Below are 18,254 nucleotides of genomic sequence, written 5' to 3'. Positions count from 1 at the left end.
GTTTGTCATTATTCTCTTGTGCAAGGAATCTTCAGAGATCTGAATAACCTACATTCCAACTCAGTCTCCCTGAAATCTTACTAACAGCCATCCATGACCTTTCTGCCATTGCTTTCTTTCATGGAAGTCTGAGAGTTCAGACAAGGATGAGAAACCCAGTTTCACAAATAATTAAATGAAAAGTCCTCATCTGTGTTTGGATTTCATATACACCTGACTTTTTTTTAACTTGTTCTTTCTGGTTTTTCCCCCTCAGACAAATGACCTGGTTATAAAATTCTATATAACTTGAATGAAAAGTCTCAAAGGAATTTTCTAGCAGCTACCACAGGTTTGCCAGACTTGCAGCAGCACAATAACTTTCAAAGCAAAAAGGTGTAAGGGGGAGCATAATGAAACTTGCTTCTCAGTGCATAATGTGCTAGACTGGAAAATATGCCATATCCTACAATTCAGAATTTAGTCAGGAGCATAATTGAAAATTATAGCCTATTAAGTTACTCAAAATATGAAGAACACTCTAGTATATCTTTTCTTGCCAAGATGCATAAAACTTAAAATGGAGAGGTTGCAAGCTTATACTGAGAAGAGCTCATCATAAGAAGGATGGCTACAATTTTATAATGAGAATTCTATGAACAGTCTAGAGAGAATGCTTATTAAAAAAAAACCAAAATCCTATGTATTTCAACAGAGAACTGAAAATCACTGCTGCTTCTTTGATGTATTCAAGCCAAAACATGTGCTATAGTAGACTTATGCCTGTGCTCAAATGAATTTTAAAGAGTAAGCTGTAACAGCACAAAGCAGCCAAGCCTTCTGTAGTTGGTGGCAATTTGCACCTCCAAAGCTGTGAGTTCACCATGAATCACTTTCAACAAGCAACAAATTTTGAGAATCAAATTGGTCAAAAATCACATCTATCATTAGAACATCAGTGTAAGAAGTCCTCCAACCTTACAGTACATTAAGCTTTTCACGACAAAATTGTCACAAAACTGAGAGTGAGATTGTAGATATCTTGCATAACTTACCCTGCACAGCTGCCTACCAGTAGTACAATCACATTTTATAATTATATAATTTTATAATTATATAATTTTATGAATCTGGACTACTTTGTGAAACACAGAAAACTCCTTAAAAGCTTGAAAGTTAGGGGACTGGTTCCACCACTTTCCTAGGCAGCAGCAAAACCAACCACTCCATCATTAAACTGTAGAACTTCTCAAGAAAACTCTGCTGCATTACTTTAAAATAAAATTTCCATAGCCAATATTTAACAACAGAACCAACTTGTTCATTAAAACCCCCACTATTTACCAGGAAGTCTGGGCAAACTTATTTTACACATACTCTCTAATGGTTTAAATATATTTTCTGTGTACTTACACAAAGATTTAATAAAATGGAGAAGGACATATTCAAACGCTCTAAGCCTGTAGACTGAAAAGCATCAGAAATGAATTAAGTGAAGCTAAGCTTTCACAATGTATAAATAGACATTATGCCTTTTCCTAGTGGTTTTACGTCCCCACTGCTCACTTGGCAACATTTGGTATTTTCCTCTTCAGGTAAGTTGTATACAATTTAATATTAAATTACAAACAGCAACACAGCAAAACTGAAATATAACAGACATAAATTCTATTCAATTTCCTGGATAGAATGATACAGACTGGATCAAAAGCTTGCTGATACGATATTTGTTATTAGCTTAGGTTATTTTACATTTATATAACATCTAGCTTAAGTTTATCAAGTTATTTTTCAATCAGAAGCTGCAACAGAACTAGTAAGCAGAATGAGATAGCAAGTTCAGCTCTAGAATTATTGTACACAAATTACAACAATAAATCCTACTAATATTTGCAAAATAAAATAAAAATCTCCACTCACACTTTTCACATAATTTCTGACTAGCACACCAAAACAAAGACAACTAGCAGATAAAACTGCATGTTTCCATGACCTCTGCAGGCCAGTCCAGAACTGATATAGCAACTTCAGAGAAGCCCATCCATCCAGGGATATGATAAACAAAAGAGCAACATCACCAGCAATGGAGAGAAAGCCCAGAGGTTACCTCTACAAAGGCAAAATGATGTGTTTATGGAGTTGATAATAAAAATCATCCCCCTGAATTCAACATTCAGTACTATGTTAAATTACCCTTTCACTACTTGCTTTTTGCTAAACTGCTAAATCCAGAAATATGTGTAGGTTTATATTAGGGAGTGGAATTAAATATCAGTAAAAAATACACCAAACATCAAAGAGATGCATATAATCAATGATTCTGACAATATACAATACACTTATCTCAAAAGCAAAAAGCAGCCACAGAAAGGTATTCACTGAACCATACTAAAACACAGAAGTCACCATGTGGGTGGAAGGAGCACTTAAGGACTGATGGAGTTGCTATTGGGAGAACTTGTCCTGACATTAACATTTTAATAACAGTATTAAGAAAAAGAAAGTCCTTAAGGGTCAAATTCTTAACATGATCAGTACACTCCTTCCTAATCTGGTAGCAGAAAAAAAACCAACCTAAATATTCTGGAAGCCAGCATGGACCTAAGAGAACTCAAGTTCAAAAAATAGCAATTAACCTCTTCTTCCCAAACTAAGAACACCAGCTAGTATTTTCTTTAGTTCAGAAACAGGTTTTGGATAACTGATATTGCACAGGCTCTCTGTTGCTTCAGGTAATATTTGCTAGGATACTCCTATTCATTTCAACAGGGATTGTAACCTGTAATTATCATTGTAGCAATACCTGAAACACTCAGGAGCATTTTAAGGCTAGTATTATCAAACCCAATTTACAAACCATGCCCAGCAGTCTCTGACAGCTGAGTATTTTTGCTTTTCTGGGACTTCAAAGGGAAATAACCCCAGCAGAGCTGTCTGGATCTGCTCAGCAGTTCCTGTGACCTTTAAGGGGTACATCTGCATTCACATCTATAGCAAAGTTGCTGAACAAGACAGCCCAAATTCTCACCTGCCCCAGGCTGAATACTCACACACACTCTCACCCCAGCAAACTCCTGATGACCCCAAAGACCCACCCAGGGCAGCTACTGAAATCTGCAGGGGCAAACGCCCAGTGGAAAAAGTTCAAAGATTTCCCTTAAAAAACAAAATAATCCCTCACCTGTTCCCTCCACAGCTGGAGCCCAGCACAGCTGGCAGCCAGGCAGCCTTGCTCTTCAGCACAATCACAGCCCCTCCATGGCTCTACCCATGTTCTCATCTGTGAGGGCTCTGGGAGAAAAAAGAAATGCCTACCTGAGACAGACAGAGAACCTGCTCAGAGGTCAGCCCTCCAAACAGCCCACCAATGCTAACAGTGTCAGGGGAAAATGTCAAAACCTGCTGGAGCAGAGTGGGTTTTAGAGATTTTAGGTACTGGTTTTGTTTAAGATTTACACAGCAAAATAACAAAAATAAAGGGAAAAAATGATAGGTGACCATTTTTGCTATAGGACATCAATGGCTGGCCAACCTTGCACTTAGATGAGATTTTGATGATATTTTGCCTGCTCAGCTACAACTCCTCGAATTTCTTTCTTCCTGGAGTCAGGGTCACTAAGGAGAGTATGGCAAACACCCACTCCTCAGGTAATCCCTTATTTCCTGCTGTAACAGACCCCAGCCTCACTACAAAACTGATTCACAAAAGGTTCTTTCTACTCACAGAGCACTTGGCAATAACTGCCTATTAAACTATGTATTTCTTCCCTTTCCCATCTGTGTTCTTAAGTTTTGGCCACATTTTGCACATTTTAAGTTTTCCAGCTAGTTAATTTGGGATCTGTGTTTTACTAAGTATTACCACCAGGAATATTATTTATCAATAAAATATATCCAAAACATTATTCTTTTCTTAAGCTCAGAAAACCAAAACACAAGAACCCAGAGACAGGAGTAACACAGCAAACAGAGATTATGACTTTGGGCTTGGGGAGAAGAAACACTTCGAGAAGGATGATGGAAGCAAAAAATTTCACATATATAAGTAGATGAAAAGATAACACTAAGAGAAAAACACAATTTAAAATTTGCTATAAAAAAATCCCTCATGCCTGGACTTCCATTTGTTGTACAATATGTGGGCAAACACAAGTGGTTGGATTACTCCTGTGCATTAAACAATGGTTTGCAATTTATTAATAGAGATGACAATACAAGCAAAGGAAAGCTTCCAAAAATCATTAAAGAATAATACAACTGAAATAACTCTTTCAATAGAAACATTATGGGTAATTCTCAACAACAACAAACGGCATCTCTACTTTCTGAGAAAGAACTGTGTATATTAAGGTTGTATAAAGTGTGAAACTGACCACCTCACATCACTTACATCACAGTATATACAGCATTTTTAAAGAAGGAACTTGAGCAAAATAATAATGAAACCTTCATAAAATAATTGATGTAGGACTGAATCTTTGCCCCTTAATCATATTCGGTGACAAAGAAGAAGAACCCTTTAATTAGCAAGTACAGAAAAAGAAAACATGAATCCCTGTCAAACTAGTTATTTGATCCCACAGTGATATACAACTGATCTCTTCTTGGAGTATAATTCACATGCTGCATAAAGATAAGCATTCTCCTCTAGAAAAAAAAGCCCGTTTGCTTCTGTCCTTAACTAGTAAAAGCAAAAACCATCTCTCATCACTCTACCGTTACTACCACAGTTCATTTCCTTTAAATAGTAGAACATATGGTGAAATACTATTTTTTTGTTTAGCTCCAATGGATTTCTGTTGAGAATTAGTTTTCTATGGCTTGATCTACAATTGAAGCACACTAGCTGTCAGTGAAGTCATCAGAAACAATTCTAATAATTCCATACTATGGCCACATTTTAATCTTTCTGTCTTGTACTAATGGTAACTGCTGCTCTTTTCTTCCTCTTTCCCTGAACATGCTGCTGCTCTAAGCTTTCATATGTTGAAATATTCCTCTAAGATCCAAACCGCTGTCAACACACTCCTACATAAGCATTCACGAATGACTACCTAAAAAGACTACCTCACTTTTTGTTATATTAAATAAAGACAGCGTGCAAGAGGAATAAAATCATGACAGAGGTTAACAAGGCAAAAAAATATTCTGACATCCGTGAAATAGTATGTTTCTATAAAGGATCATTTTAATTTTATCTTCTGCCACCCAGCAAATCTGTAACTGTTACAGACATTTATTCAGATATAGCAAGATGCACAGACTTGTTAGCAGAGATGAAAAAGTGGCTGATCACATCCTTCACTCACTCATCCCAGAGGGCGTTCAGCCAAGCATGTATCGGAAAAAATTGCCCATACTATCCTCTTAATACAATTATAAATAAGGCTGCCAGAGAGAGAGATACAAAGCTGTACCGAGAAAAGCACGGCTTTTAAGCCTTCCCCTACCTTTTCCCTGGTATTTACAAACCGCAGGCAGTACTGCTGGGGAATCTCACCAGGGTGGCTGCCGAGAGGTCTCATGTGGCGTTCCCAGCTTCCCACTGCCTCCCTCTGCCTGGATGTTAAGCATTCCCGAGAAAACCCACCCTGACATGCACAGAATGAATCCTGCTCAAGTTGGAAGCATGTGATAACTAGGCTCCAGGTTGAAACAGGAAACACCAGCACCCAATTAATCCCAGAGATTTAAACAAGCCCCATCTTACCGTTTTGCTGTTGCCCAGATCAGGTCAGATTCACCTGCAACTCTTTGGCATCTCTCTAGCAATGTTAGTGTTTGCAGTCAGGCCCGGCTCATTCAGCAACTGAATTCACCACATCTTTCTGCACTAGCAAGCTGAAATGGTACGGCTGTACTACAGCTAAGAAAGGGGGAAATCTAAAGCAGCAAACAAAGAAATCCCTCAAGACAGGGTAATCCCAGTGGAGTAGAATATAAAAGGTACAGATAAGCACCGAGGGTACAATATTTCTCTGTCTAAATTTCATCAGCAATACTATACTCTTTCTAAAAAGATTTTTTTTTTCTAAATATATGATGGACTTGCCTGTGGAGTTCCCAGAAAGGCAGAGTATCCAGGCTCTGCAGCAGCATTGCAGCCAAAGTAACCATGCATATGCTATCTAGGCAATTTACAGCAGTGTTTTTGAAAAGATATTGATTTACAGTGTAGTACTGCCTCAACCCAACACAGAATTGCAGCCAAAATAGCTAATGGTGATTTCACAGGAATTAAGGGGAAAAACTCAACATTCAATAAAAGGATGAAACTAATCATTCCCAATTCAATTCTGTCCCAGCCCTGAAAGATATCAGCAAATTCTAGAGTGACAAAATGACATTACTGAAATAATCTATGGGCTCCTGGAAACAAGCACTATGAATACCACTATCCACTTTTACATAAACAATAAATATTAAAAAGTATTTAAAATTTATTGAGTCAAAATATGAATTCTCAAGTTAGTTTCAGCATTTTAAGGATGAAACTTACTATTTAATTTATGATTGTACAAAATACATAAAGCTGTGAGTAAGCAATAGACACCTACTCTGTGCTGGGAATCCACTACTCAGCCCAAGAAAGCTTGAGTGTGGTAGGAGGGAAAAGAGGGCAGCAGGAGCAAACCCTGGCAAACCCTGAGAGAGAGCTTCTCCAAAAAGGAGGCAGTGCATCTTCTCCATCTCCTACTCCTACAGCAACCCCTGCTGGCCTGTGCTTCAGATGGCTTCTGGCTCCCCAGAAATCTCCTGGGGTTGGGGGAGCACTGGGCAGACTATACTAGGACAGGGAACAGTAATGTGTACATCAGTGAAACCTTCAGGAGGAGAAGCATGCAGCTCAGCTGAGATGACACCTTCAACATCCTGAAATATGTTTCATTTTCATGTAATCAGGAGCTACAATGAACTAACTGGCAAAATACAGTTCTGGCTCACACCCTGGGCAGCTCCAGTGACCCTCACCACAGAACCACTGGAAATGGACTCCCCTGTAGAGCTCCACTTTGAAAGTAGAGTGTGCTCAAACTCAACTCATTTGAGTTTGAGCACCATAGTCACCAAGCCTTACACATGTTGACTTACTTGCTCACACCCAAACCTAGCACCAGTGGCTCCAGTAACATATAAAACTGAATGCCATAAGTAAATTCTATAAGACGATTCCAAACTCATGTAGTAGTTGTTCTCTTTTCCTCTCCTTTTCCCAGCCTTAGTCACAGGGGCATCTCCAGACTTGTCAGTTCGGTTTCTAACCAGATAGGCAGCTTCAGATCTCCTGAAAAAATAGGACTTCCACTCTCTTGAACAAAATTTTCTTCTCCTCTCTCTCTCAAGTGTGAGGCCCAGAAGAAAACATGAAGAGCTTCCAGTTGAAATTATGAGAAAATACTTTCACAATGTTTACAATTCTTGACCTTATTCTGTCAACAATAAATTTGTCTGAGGTTGAGGGAGAACAGGACAGAAGGATGTTCAGGAAAAAGAAAAAAAAGGTAGTGAGTAAGAATCAGCAAAGACCAATATGTGCTAAAAGGCAGGCACCATGTTAAGGGAAAAGTGGTGGACAGCCATGGAAAGAGGAAACACAGGCAAAAAAGGCAAGCCAGAAAATCAGGGAACTGCATTCCAGAAGCAAAGAAGGTATTGGGCTAAGGGAGAATGAAAGCAAGTCAAACATCCTACAAAGTTATAGAATCACAGAATATGCTGAGTTGGAAAGGACCCGTCAGGATCAATGAAGTCCAACTCCTAGCCCTGCACAGGACTATCCCCAAGAATCACACCATGTGTCTGAAGTGTTGTCCAAACACTTCTTGAACTCTGTCAGCCTGGCGCTGTGGCCAGATCCCTGGGGAGCTGTTCCAGTGCCCAGCCACCCTCTGGGTGAAGAACCTTCTCCTAATATCGAACCGAAACCCCTCCCACACAGCTTAATGCCCTTCTTTTGGGTCCTGTCACTGGTCACCACAGAGAAATGATCAGCACCTTCTGCTTCCTTTTTTGAGGAAGTTCTAGACTGCAGTGAGGTCTCCCCTCAGTCTCTTCTCCAGAGAGAAGAGGTCTGTTGGCAACAGACCAGGTGACCTCAGCCACTCCACATACAGCTTCCCCCTAGATGATCATTCACCATCTCTGCAGTCCTCCTTTGGACAATTCTCTGATACCTTTATATCCTTCTTATACTGTGGCACCCAGAACTGCCCCCAGCACTGGAGGTGAGGCTGCCCCAGTGCAGAGCAGAGCAGGACAATCCCCTCTCTTGCCCTGCTGGCAATGCTGGGCCTGATGCCCCCCAGGACATGGCTAGGCCTCCTGGCAGCCAGGGCACGGCTCATTCATATTCAACTCACCATTGACCAGGACCCCCCATGGCCCTTCCTGCAGGGCTGCTTTCCAGTCATTCTCCAGTCTGTCCATACTTGATTGGCCCACTCCAGGTGCAAAACCTGGCACTCACCCTTGTTAAACTTCATACAGTTGATTATTGCCAAGGGGTCTTACTTTGTTGAAATCTCTCTGCAGGGCCTTTCTGCAGTGAGATGTAGCTCACACAAACCTCCCATAATTAAAAGTTAATTATTTTTACTTTATTGAAAAAAATGAAAAAAATAATTATTGCATTAAGCCCTTCTTTGTCTTGTTGCCTTTGCCTTCGGCCTTCCTCAGAAGATCCAAATCCAGATGGGATTTGTCTTTTGTAAGTGCATGCTTGGAAGACACATCTGTATTCCTTCCCTATTACCTGTTCTCAATTCCACTCTCTATATAATTCCTTTTCACATTTGAATCTCCTTAGGAAGTCTTTGTCCATCCATGCAGGCTTCCCAGCATTTTTGCTTGACTCCCTACTATTCTTATCCCCCTCTTTCTCCTCTGCTAGCCCCATCCCTTGCCCTACTCCCAACACCATTTGCAGATTGTGGTTGAACATAACTTAGCTCAAGCACAAATATGTGCTCTGCTGCCTGTGGTACCACAGAGAAGGTTGGGGGAACCTGGCAAAAGCTATCAAGAATTAAGAATGGAGTTGATGAACACACAAAGACCCCTGCAGCATGGGACTGGGTTTCTTCCAAGGGGGTGGGAGAGTAACTAATCTAAAAAAAAGTTAGCTTTTTTTTTAGTTATTGTATTGAAAAAGTCAAATAACTATGGAGTTCAATTTAGATTTTAAAACTCTCCCTGGAAGCCAGCTGCAAGTATAAGTCTCACATTATCAGTACTTTAAGTCCTGCCAACACTTTCATCCCAGGGCAGACTGCAAAATGCTATGTAGCACTTGGGAGCAGTTCTTCACCTATAAGGAGGTATCTTTGGAGCTTTTCAAGATAATAGCAAATTGCTACACTTAAACCAGAGAAATTACACAATGTCACAGCTCTGATGGTCAATTAACTAAAAATGCAAACCATCACTTAGTAATATGGCATAGTAAAAAAATGCCAGTAGTTACTTCTGTTCTGTGTGATCATACTACAGACGAGTAAAATGAACTTGAAAGTAATATCCCATTTCCATTAGTCTACACTGAGTCATCTGAGAGGATGGGAGACAGGAAGCAAGGGAGAAAGACAGATAATACTTCCCTCCTCTTCAAGACGTAATAACTAAATTCAGTGATTTGTAAAAGTTTGATACATCCATATGAGCCCATTTTCTCTTCATAGAAGAAAAGGCCTGGCCAAGGAGAGCCACTGCTTCTCAACACAAACCTTGACAACTGCAGACTCAATATACAAGGAAAAAATTAACACTTCTGAAAATTTACTCACTTGTGAGAGTCATTTAGACATCTAGCCAGCCACTTCACAAGCCACTGATAATTTTTCATTAAGAAATTATTTAACAAGATGGTTAAGAAGTTGTGTCCAGAAACTGAGTGCTGGATGGAACATCTGTCCAACCCCAGTTCATATCCTTGGTATCACAGGTAACCATAAAATATGACCCCCTTCCTTAAATTGAGGCTTTTGAGTTTGAGTTAGAATCCCTATAGTACAAGAAGACTTGACCTTAATAAAACAATCCAGCAATGATATAAATTCATTGAATGCAAAGAAAATAATTTTTATCTTAAGATGGCAAGTGAAGCAGTGGTAATATTGCACAATGGAATGCATGACAAGTTATTCCGAGTACAACATGCTGTTAAACTTGCTTTGCAATACCAACAGTTGCACTATAACAGATGCATTATCTGGTATGGTGGAAATTCACTTAAAAAGTCACTGTCTGAAACAAAATATGCAATGCAACATAGTGCCTATTAGTTTTGCAGCTTTTAAGACAAAGATTTTGTGGGTTTAGGGACTGATTCCATATACAATTTGCATTACAAAGCCTCCCATAGTTTCACTATGAGCTCTTTTTGTTCCTCAATTTGTCCTTTCATAATCCACAGTTTGGGGAATTCCTCATAGTGCTTCAAGGTTTCCTGACAGAGCTCCTGGGCTACAGCAATGTTCCCAAGCACCCATTCCAACTTTACAGATTTCATGGAGACCCTTGCTGTGGGGGCACTGCTGTGAGCCTTTGCCTCCTTGCTCTTTCATAGTCATTGTTCTCTGACTCAAGCTTCATGGCAGCCAGCCAGATGTCCTCACTGTTGGGGTTGCCCTGGAAAACCAGGGCCAAGATGCTTCTGGCTGCTGGCACATCTCCTGCCAGCCACTTAGATTTAGCTCCCGTGAGCCACAGCACTTCTGCTTTGGGACAGTGAGCAACAGCTCTCTGCAAAAGAGCCTCCAAGGATTCTCTGGTCCCACGGTTCTTTTCAAAGTAGGCTGTTTTTAGCCACACATTCTTCTTGCTTGGGAAAACTTGCAAGAAAAAAGCAGAAACAGCTCAGGTATGCTCCAGAGCACTGTGAACAACACAACTGTTTGCATTTTTATCCAGGTTGGTTTTCATCTTCTTCTTCGATCCCAATCCCAATCACAGCTCAGCATCACTTGCCTGGCAAGTGGACACACTTCCAGCTTTATCACATTGCTTGGCATTTGGTATCTAGTGCTCCCTGTAGAGTTCCACACCGTTAGACCCGAGATCTGATGGCTCTGTCAGTGACTTTCTTCACCATCTGGGTGGTCCATTGGCTTCCTCCAGTTTGGCAGCAGTAATCCAGAAGTGACAATCCATCAGAATGTTCCCCTGGGCTTTGTTAAGGACTTTGTGAGCATTCTCATGTCTCAGCCTTGCCAGTGCCAGCCATGGTTCAGCACTGGCTGGACAGCACTCCACAGCCCTGCTCAGCATGACCCTGGCATCCTCCGGTTGCTCCAGCTCCATATCTGTTTTCCACAAATGCACTGATTCTGGAACATGCTCAAGGGTTTTCCCAAGGACACGTTTCTTGGCACAGATATCAATCTCCAGCTCTGCTATGCTGATATAAATCCAGAAAGACCATGGAAGGTGCTGGACAGCCTGGGCCACAACAGTCTTGTCTGCATCTCCAGGCTGAAGCTGAGCCGCTTCCAACCAAATACCTTCAGTCTTAGGGCACATCTCTGTTCCTTTCAAGATGTGGTTTCAAGCCACCTGGAGTTCACCAGTGACCTCCTCCAGTTGGGCTTATGCTATCCAGGCTGGTGAACGCTGAGGATTGGTCTCTTGGACAGATTTCAGGAATAAACAGGCTTTTTTCATATCATCAATATCTCCTCCATGTGTGGGAATCATGGAATTCAAGTCTGTCAAATATCCTTTCAGATCCACTACAGTCTGGCCACTCACAGAGTCTGACACCTGGCTTAGCTTCATATCCATCAAGGTGCTCCTGGCTTGCCCAACCTTCTTCATCTCCAGTTCACCTGTCCCAGGTGTCATCAAGCCTGGTGTCATTCCTCCTGGGTATGGCATATTCATTCCCCCTAGATATGGAGTATTCAGTCCACCAAATTGTGTCTAGTATGGGTCCATGGAAGTATGATTCTTTTCTGACTGTAAATGCTTTGCAAATAAGCTGTCAGGGACAGGAGTCATCTTCTCATACCGAGGATTCCTCTGATGCTTGCTGCTGGCATCACCAACTCTGGAATACTCAGCCACTCCTCCTCAGTAACCTCTGCTAACTTCTGTTTGAAGTCTGAGAACTGCTGCTGAATTTTAGGTTGTTCCATATGGTATTTTCCTATTTCCTCTTTTTCTTGTTGTTCCCTTCTCTCTTTTCTGCCTTCATCCGTCCTCTTCTCCAAAGCCACATCAATAGTGTCTGTTTCCTCATCACCTTTTTCATGGGGGCCACTTGAGAAAAGGCTCCCAATGTAGCCATTGAAATCATCATAATTGGTGTCATTCAAGTCCTTATCTTCTTCATCAGCTGTTTTGTTCTGCTTCCTCTGGTCCCCCACAGTTCTCTTCCCCAGCATGTTGGTCATCCACAGGGTCACTGGCACCACAAGCAGGGCTGATGTCAGAGTGGGTGGTGAAACCTGTGGCTCTGCAGCCCAACCCCAGCATGTAGCCCAGGATAAGCTTCTTTGGTGGTGTCCCAAGTTCCTAAAGCTCCCAGCTTACACATGGTCAGATTCGGGCAGGAATGCCCAGCACCTCCCCAGAGCAGGGAATTTCACAATGGAATGATGTAATCCTGTAAGTCATAGAATATTTTGGGGGGTCCTTGATGGCCTGGGTGGTTATAGCTGCCCAGTGGGGCTGTATGGCCCATTGGCAGAGAGGACCCCCTTAGGCTGGATGTAGTAACCAGAGCTAAGTCAATTTGTGAGACAGAAACACTACCCTGCTCCCAAGGGTTTGCCTCTTTCCCTTATCAAACACCCAGCTTGCAGCCTTAGGGCTGGGTGTGCACTGGGCAGCTGCTGCAAACAACCCACTACTAACAGGAATCATGTAGATGGGAGTAGAATACATAGTTTGGTTACACCCCACAATGTAACCCACGACACCCAGAGCTGGCAATACTCATGTCTACCATCCAAAAAAAAACCCAACCAAAAAAAAGAAAAAAATATATATAGAGGAAAAAAAAAAAAAAACACCAACCAAAAAACACCAAACACCACACTAACCAGGAAAGGATAGTAATATTTCCATGACACAAATTTCAATGACGAATAATATAGACAGACTTTACAAAGTTTCTCTTTAGATACAATTATAAAGAAATAACAATAACTTTTAATATCTACCAGTGTAAATCCCAGGGATGAATCCCTGAAAACGTTTCATTTTTGAGTTACATATATTGCTACAGTGGATCTCCTAGAGGGACAAAGCTCAGCGATACCCTATTTCAAAGTCATCCACAGTATTTTAGCTAGGAGAAAAAAGCTTTCGAGAAATGAATTATAACTTAAAACAATGAGTTCACCTTCATCTCTTGCTTAAGTTTAAATATGTCATGCACCAAAATTCTCATGTTCTTTGAAAGCACTGGAGTTTAGCCTCCCTTCATTTTCACTTTGAGATACTCACATGAAAGGCTTTGGGTTTGGGTCCATATTGGGACTAGTGTTATTTAATATCTTCACTAATGACATAGATGAAGGGATCAAGTGTACCCTCTGCAAATTTGCTGATGACACCAAGCTGAGTGGTGCAGCTGACATGCCTGAAGGACAGGATGCCATCCAGAGGGACCTGGACAAGCTTGACAAGTGGCCCATGGGAATCTCATGGGGTTCAACAAGATCAAGTGCAAGGTGCTGCCCCTGGCCTGGGGTAGCCCCCAGTATCCATCCAGGCTGGGGATGAAGGGATTGAGAGCAGCCCTGCCCAGAGGGACCTGGGGGTGCTGGTGGAGGAGAGGCTGAACCTGACCCAGCCATGGGCACTCACAGCCCAGAGAGCCAAACCTGCACTGGGCTGCACCAAGAGCAGCCTGGGCAGCAGGACAGGGAGGTTTTGTCCCTCTGCTCTGCTCTGGGGACAGAGACCCCACCTGGAACACGGCACCCAGCTCTGGGGTCCAGCACAGGAAGGACAGGGACTGTGTCATTTCTGTTTTATGAGGCTTAATATTTAATGTATTTATAGAAACAGTATTCCTTCAATAACTTCATGACAGCTATGGTTTTGTTCTCCTTTCTTTTCCTACTTGTTTCTGAAGGTTTACCTGTTTTTCAGAGTACTGCTTCACACCTAACCACTATCTTCACACTATTGTCCCATGATCCTACAATTCTTATCCAAAATAATGTAATTTGTTTAGACTCACCATTACACATGCATAGTTGCAGTTAATTTCTTCATGCGCATTGGTTTATACATATCAGCATGAAATACCATTATCATTTTATCACCCAAATAATCTATATTGCAAAATCCCTCCAGGCTGCAAAACTTTTGGCAGTTCAACTAAATAACCTTTTTAATACATCATTTTTTCATCCCTCTTCCATGTCTTTCTCTCTTACTTGGAGAGTTAGATACTCTTCCCCTATAAGTCTCAAAAATGGATGTTTTACCAGTTCTGCATGGCATACACAGCACACATGACAGCTGTAGAACCATCACACAAATCACAATGACTGGGAAATCTGATGATAGCAAAACACTGAGCTAGATGGGGGCATGACATGACATTAAACAAGTTTCTATTTAGAAACACTCAAGCAACCCCAACTGATTTAAGAATATTTTTAGTTCTCATGATAAAATATGAGAGGCAGCTGTAACAATCATCTCCCCTCCTTCCAGCTCTATTTGTCTAAAAGGCTGCACTACCTCACGGACAAGGGTTTCACTGCAGTCACCTGTGCTTTTGTTCTTTACTAATCAAATTGGCATAGAATGATGACCAGCTAAAAGGCATGTCAAATCTCAAAGTGCTGCAGTGCTGAGTCAAGCAGTCCCAGGAAACAAGAACCAGAAGTGCAGGTATTGCACTAATTTTCATCTGTTCTTTGGTTAAATACAAAGGGTTGGTTTTGACCTATAAAACCCTTTGCAGTCTGGGTCACTACCCCCTTGCAGACTGCTTCTCTTGTCCTCTTTTATCTCAGTAATTCAGACAAGAGGGCTGCATTCACCTGGGCATTCTCACTGAAGGGCACTTGAGTCCAGAAACTGATAAAGCTTTAATGCATGTTGAGCAGCTTATCTATTTTCCCAGGACTTCTTAGGTGAGAAATAGAAAGAATCTCAGGAAGAGTGAGCTGCTGAAGATAAAAAACTTCAGAAAGGACAAGAGAAAAAAGCCTCTTCCACATACTATTAAAAATACTTCTACAAAATACAGTTAGTGATGGTACAGCTGCTGCAGCTTAAATGTTCACAGAGCACCCATCCCCACAGAGTATTGCACCTAAGAGGGTTTTTCCCTCCCCAGACCATCTCTTTCTATACCCCTAGAGCTGAACCCAGTTACAGTATGTTCTAAAATAGACTCCCTATTGTCCCATGATCTTATTAAGTAGAAGAACATGGATTTTCATGTGATGGAGCACAGTGGCTGCAGAGGGCTGGGACAGATTTATACATCAAGAGATTTATTCAAGAGCAAATATGTGGCCTATAAAAAAATACAAGAAGCCTCCAAAGCTTTCATGATTTTAAAAGGAGCAAAATATTGATTTCGGAGGGTGGAATGAACTTTCCTTACCTTTTTTTCAGATTTTCAATAATTTTTTTAAAGGAAATTTTAAAGGAAACATGCTGTTTCAGTCTACCAAATTTAATTTTAAGGGAAACTTCTTTTGGTTAAATGACACAGAAAAAATATATGGATTAAACAATCTAGCTTCTATCTATTGATCTTGTATCAAGAAGAATCCTACTACATGAGGAAAGGGAAAAATTAAGGTCTACGACAAACAAGGGGAATGATTCCATAGAACTGACAGGCTGAAGGCTGTGAATGGACACATTCTTCCACTTAAATCACCGCTACAGGATTTACAGCACAATGTTTCAAGCCAAAAACTCTACAAAACACTTCATTTAGTTTTGCATGAGAGCTCTCTGTAGTACTGAGATGTGAGAGGGGCTTCCAAACAGTGAGAGAAATTTGGGTAGAGATGGCCTCCCAAACGAGAGGCTCGTCACCTTTCCAGGGACTGAGGTGAGGCTGGCTGGCATTTCCCTGCATCCTCCTTGCCACCCCTTCCAAAGGTCTGGATGATGTTTGCTTTCTTCCCGTCTCTTGGACTGATTATTACGACCTTCCAAAGATCATGAGCAGCCTCCCCATGGTGTCCACCAGCTCTCTCTTCCTTTTGTAGATGCACTAAACCCACTTGCAAAATCTTCTGGTGGGGGGGAAACCCCAAACCTGGTACTACATTTAATTTGTGACTGATTTAACAGAAGATTACTATGAAAATTATTCTTACTGTTATAAAACAAAGTCAAATCCCCTTGAAGCAATAATTCTCACAATCTAAGATGTCCCATAACTATCTACATGCAGTTACAATGAGAATAATGTACTCTTACCTTTTTTCCTAGAAAAAAAACCAATAAATTCTCAAAAAACGAGACAACATGAGCCATACAACTCATGGACTAAACCATGTAGCAGTGAACACACTTTCTTAGCAACTTCTTGTAAGAAGCAGAGTCACTGATGCTTGTTCTGTTCTTTCTTTTTTTTCTTTTTTTTTTTGTTCTATTCTGTTGTTCTTTCAAATAGTAAGAGGTCTTTTTAATTGATACTTAAAAATAAAATTAGCATTGCCCTAGCAGCTTAGTCATTAAAATAGGTCTTCACTCTACTAGACTCTTAATAGAAAGAAAAGCAATTTTTTTGTTCACAAAACCCCTTCCAGCATCAGGAGCAAAACAAAAGTTTTACCATAAAAACCAATAGTGCATTTAATTATGAATAGTAAGTGGGAAAAGAAGTTTAAAATGGGAGAAGCATGATAACATATAAATTATGATTCCCCTAGAGTGTTTCAAGGACAAACTGCAACCTAAAGTTTAACTGAGGAAAGGTTTGAAGGCCTCAGAAATGTAAATGCTGCAGAACACCTCTTTTGAGGTATGATTCCCAACAGAAGTGGAAAAGCCTTTATGCATAAGGTAGTTCAGCAAAAAATTACGGCTGCTGTCTGACAAAATTTTAAACAAAATCAACCCTTAAATGCTTTTAGAACTTATAATATTGAGGGCTTATATGTCTAATAGAATATCTGTCTATCTTCAGGAAAGGTTACAGAAAATATTTAAAATCTAAAAAGACAGTACTAGCAGAAACAATCACTACAGCAATAAAAATTCAGACAACAAGAATTCAAACAAAGATTCCACTGGAAGCCACAGGGGTATAAAAAACCCAAGAAAAGATCACTTTAAAATGTCTTATGGCTGCCTTTGAATTTCATATGCTGAACACAGATCTGACCCTTCCAAAATAAACAGTTTCTGTTTGAAAGTTGCAATACAAATACACATCTCATGCTCTACACTTGTACCAGGGGTGTTTATATTCCTGGGGAGTCTCATTAACCTGTGTGCAACCAGTATGGTGAGAGATAAACATACCAAAGGCTGGTTGTTCTTTAACCACCCATGACAGCACGAACCACCAATTACAATACATGCACAGATGGCTAATTGGTTTTATCACAGTTTTCACAAGTCTGGGAAGGGGGACACCACCTTCCCTCCTTTCTCTGAAGGTTAGTACAGCAGCACAGAACCACTTCATGTGTTGAGGCCCCTCGGGTCTTGTTGCCCTACTTGGTCAACTAAAAACCAAAAACTTGTAGTGTAGTTTACATGATAAGCTCAACACCCCTGATTAAATTTTATGTAGGTCTTCAGTACACACATTGATTTTATCTCTCAGTTACTTTTGAAATGCTAAGAAGATTGTCACATATGACCAATTCTAAACATTTGAGAACAGTACACAGTTTGTAAGACTCACAAATAATTTGTCAGGAATGGCAGCACTGAAACCCCATTCAAGAAATGCAAGAAACAGCTTCAAAGCTAAAGGTAAATTTTAACCAGGCATTGTGGCTCAAATCTATTGTATGTAACATTTCTTCTGCTAAAATATGTGATGATATAGATCTATCTCACCTATATTGTTAACTAGATCACAAGCTTCTGTAATTAAGTTTAAACAGTGACAGCAGTAACAGCTTCCATCCCAAAATCAACTGTGTCTAAGTTCTGCATATCAGTGAGTGTCATAGCTATTTGCTGAAACAGAACAGGGAGACTGAGGACTCCACAGAGAGATCTGAAATCCCTAAAGGACCTTCAAATATTAGAGATCACCTCCTGCCACAGTCCTGGACTCTTGTCCCTCTCCCTAAAACTTGCTTCTGATTCTGCCTTTGCTCCTAGCC

General features: G+C 40.7%; 1 protein-coding gene and 1 pseudogene across 7 annotated transcripts in view; both read right to left on the bottom strand.

Moving 5' to 3' along the window:
* Nucleotides 1-18,254, bottom strand: part of CDK14 (cyclin dependent kinase 14) — a 346,858-nt gene that overhangs the window by 273,900 nt on the left and 54,704 nt on the right. Inside the window, exons 1-2 of one of the 7 annotated variants that reach the window (XM_071428971.1) lie at nt 5,690-5,826; nt 3,161-3,270 (exon numbers count right to left, since the gene is read on the bottom strand). The exons of 2 other annotated variants lie outside the window; for them this stretch is intronic. In XM_071428971.1, coding sequence (XP_071285072.1) covers nt 3,161-3,259 — 99 coding nt within the window. In that variant the 5' untranslated portion in view covers nt 3,260-3,270; nt 5,690-5,826. Of the gene's footprint in view, nt 1-3,160; nt 3,271-5,429; nt 5,589-5,689; nt 5,848-6,031; nt 6,152-18,254 lie in introns of those variants that run through there. 4 more of the 7 variants (XM_071428973.1, XM_071428974.1, XM_071428972.1 and 1 more) reach the window with 4 other exon arrangements.
* The window catches only part of LOC139591412 (pre-mRNA-processing factor 6 pseudogene), a 29,393-nt pseudogene continuing 21,460 nt past the window's right edge, over nt 10,322-18,254 (bottom strand).

Source organism: Agelaius tricolor, unplaced genomic scaffold, assembly GCF_023055355.1.
Source record: "Agelaius tricolor isolate 1412-34295 unplaced genomic scaffold, bAgeTri1.0.p SCAF_6, whole genome shotgun sequence".
NCBI classification, from domain to species: Eukaryota; Metazoa; Chordata; class Aves; order Passeriformes; family Icteridae; genus Agelaius; species Agelaius tricolor.
Note: the sequence above shows the minus strand (reverse complement) of the source record. Positions and strands in the feature narration are given on the sequence as shown.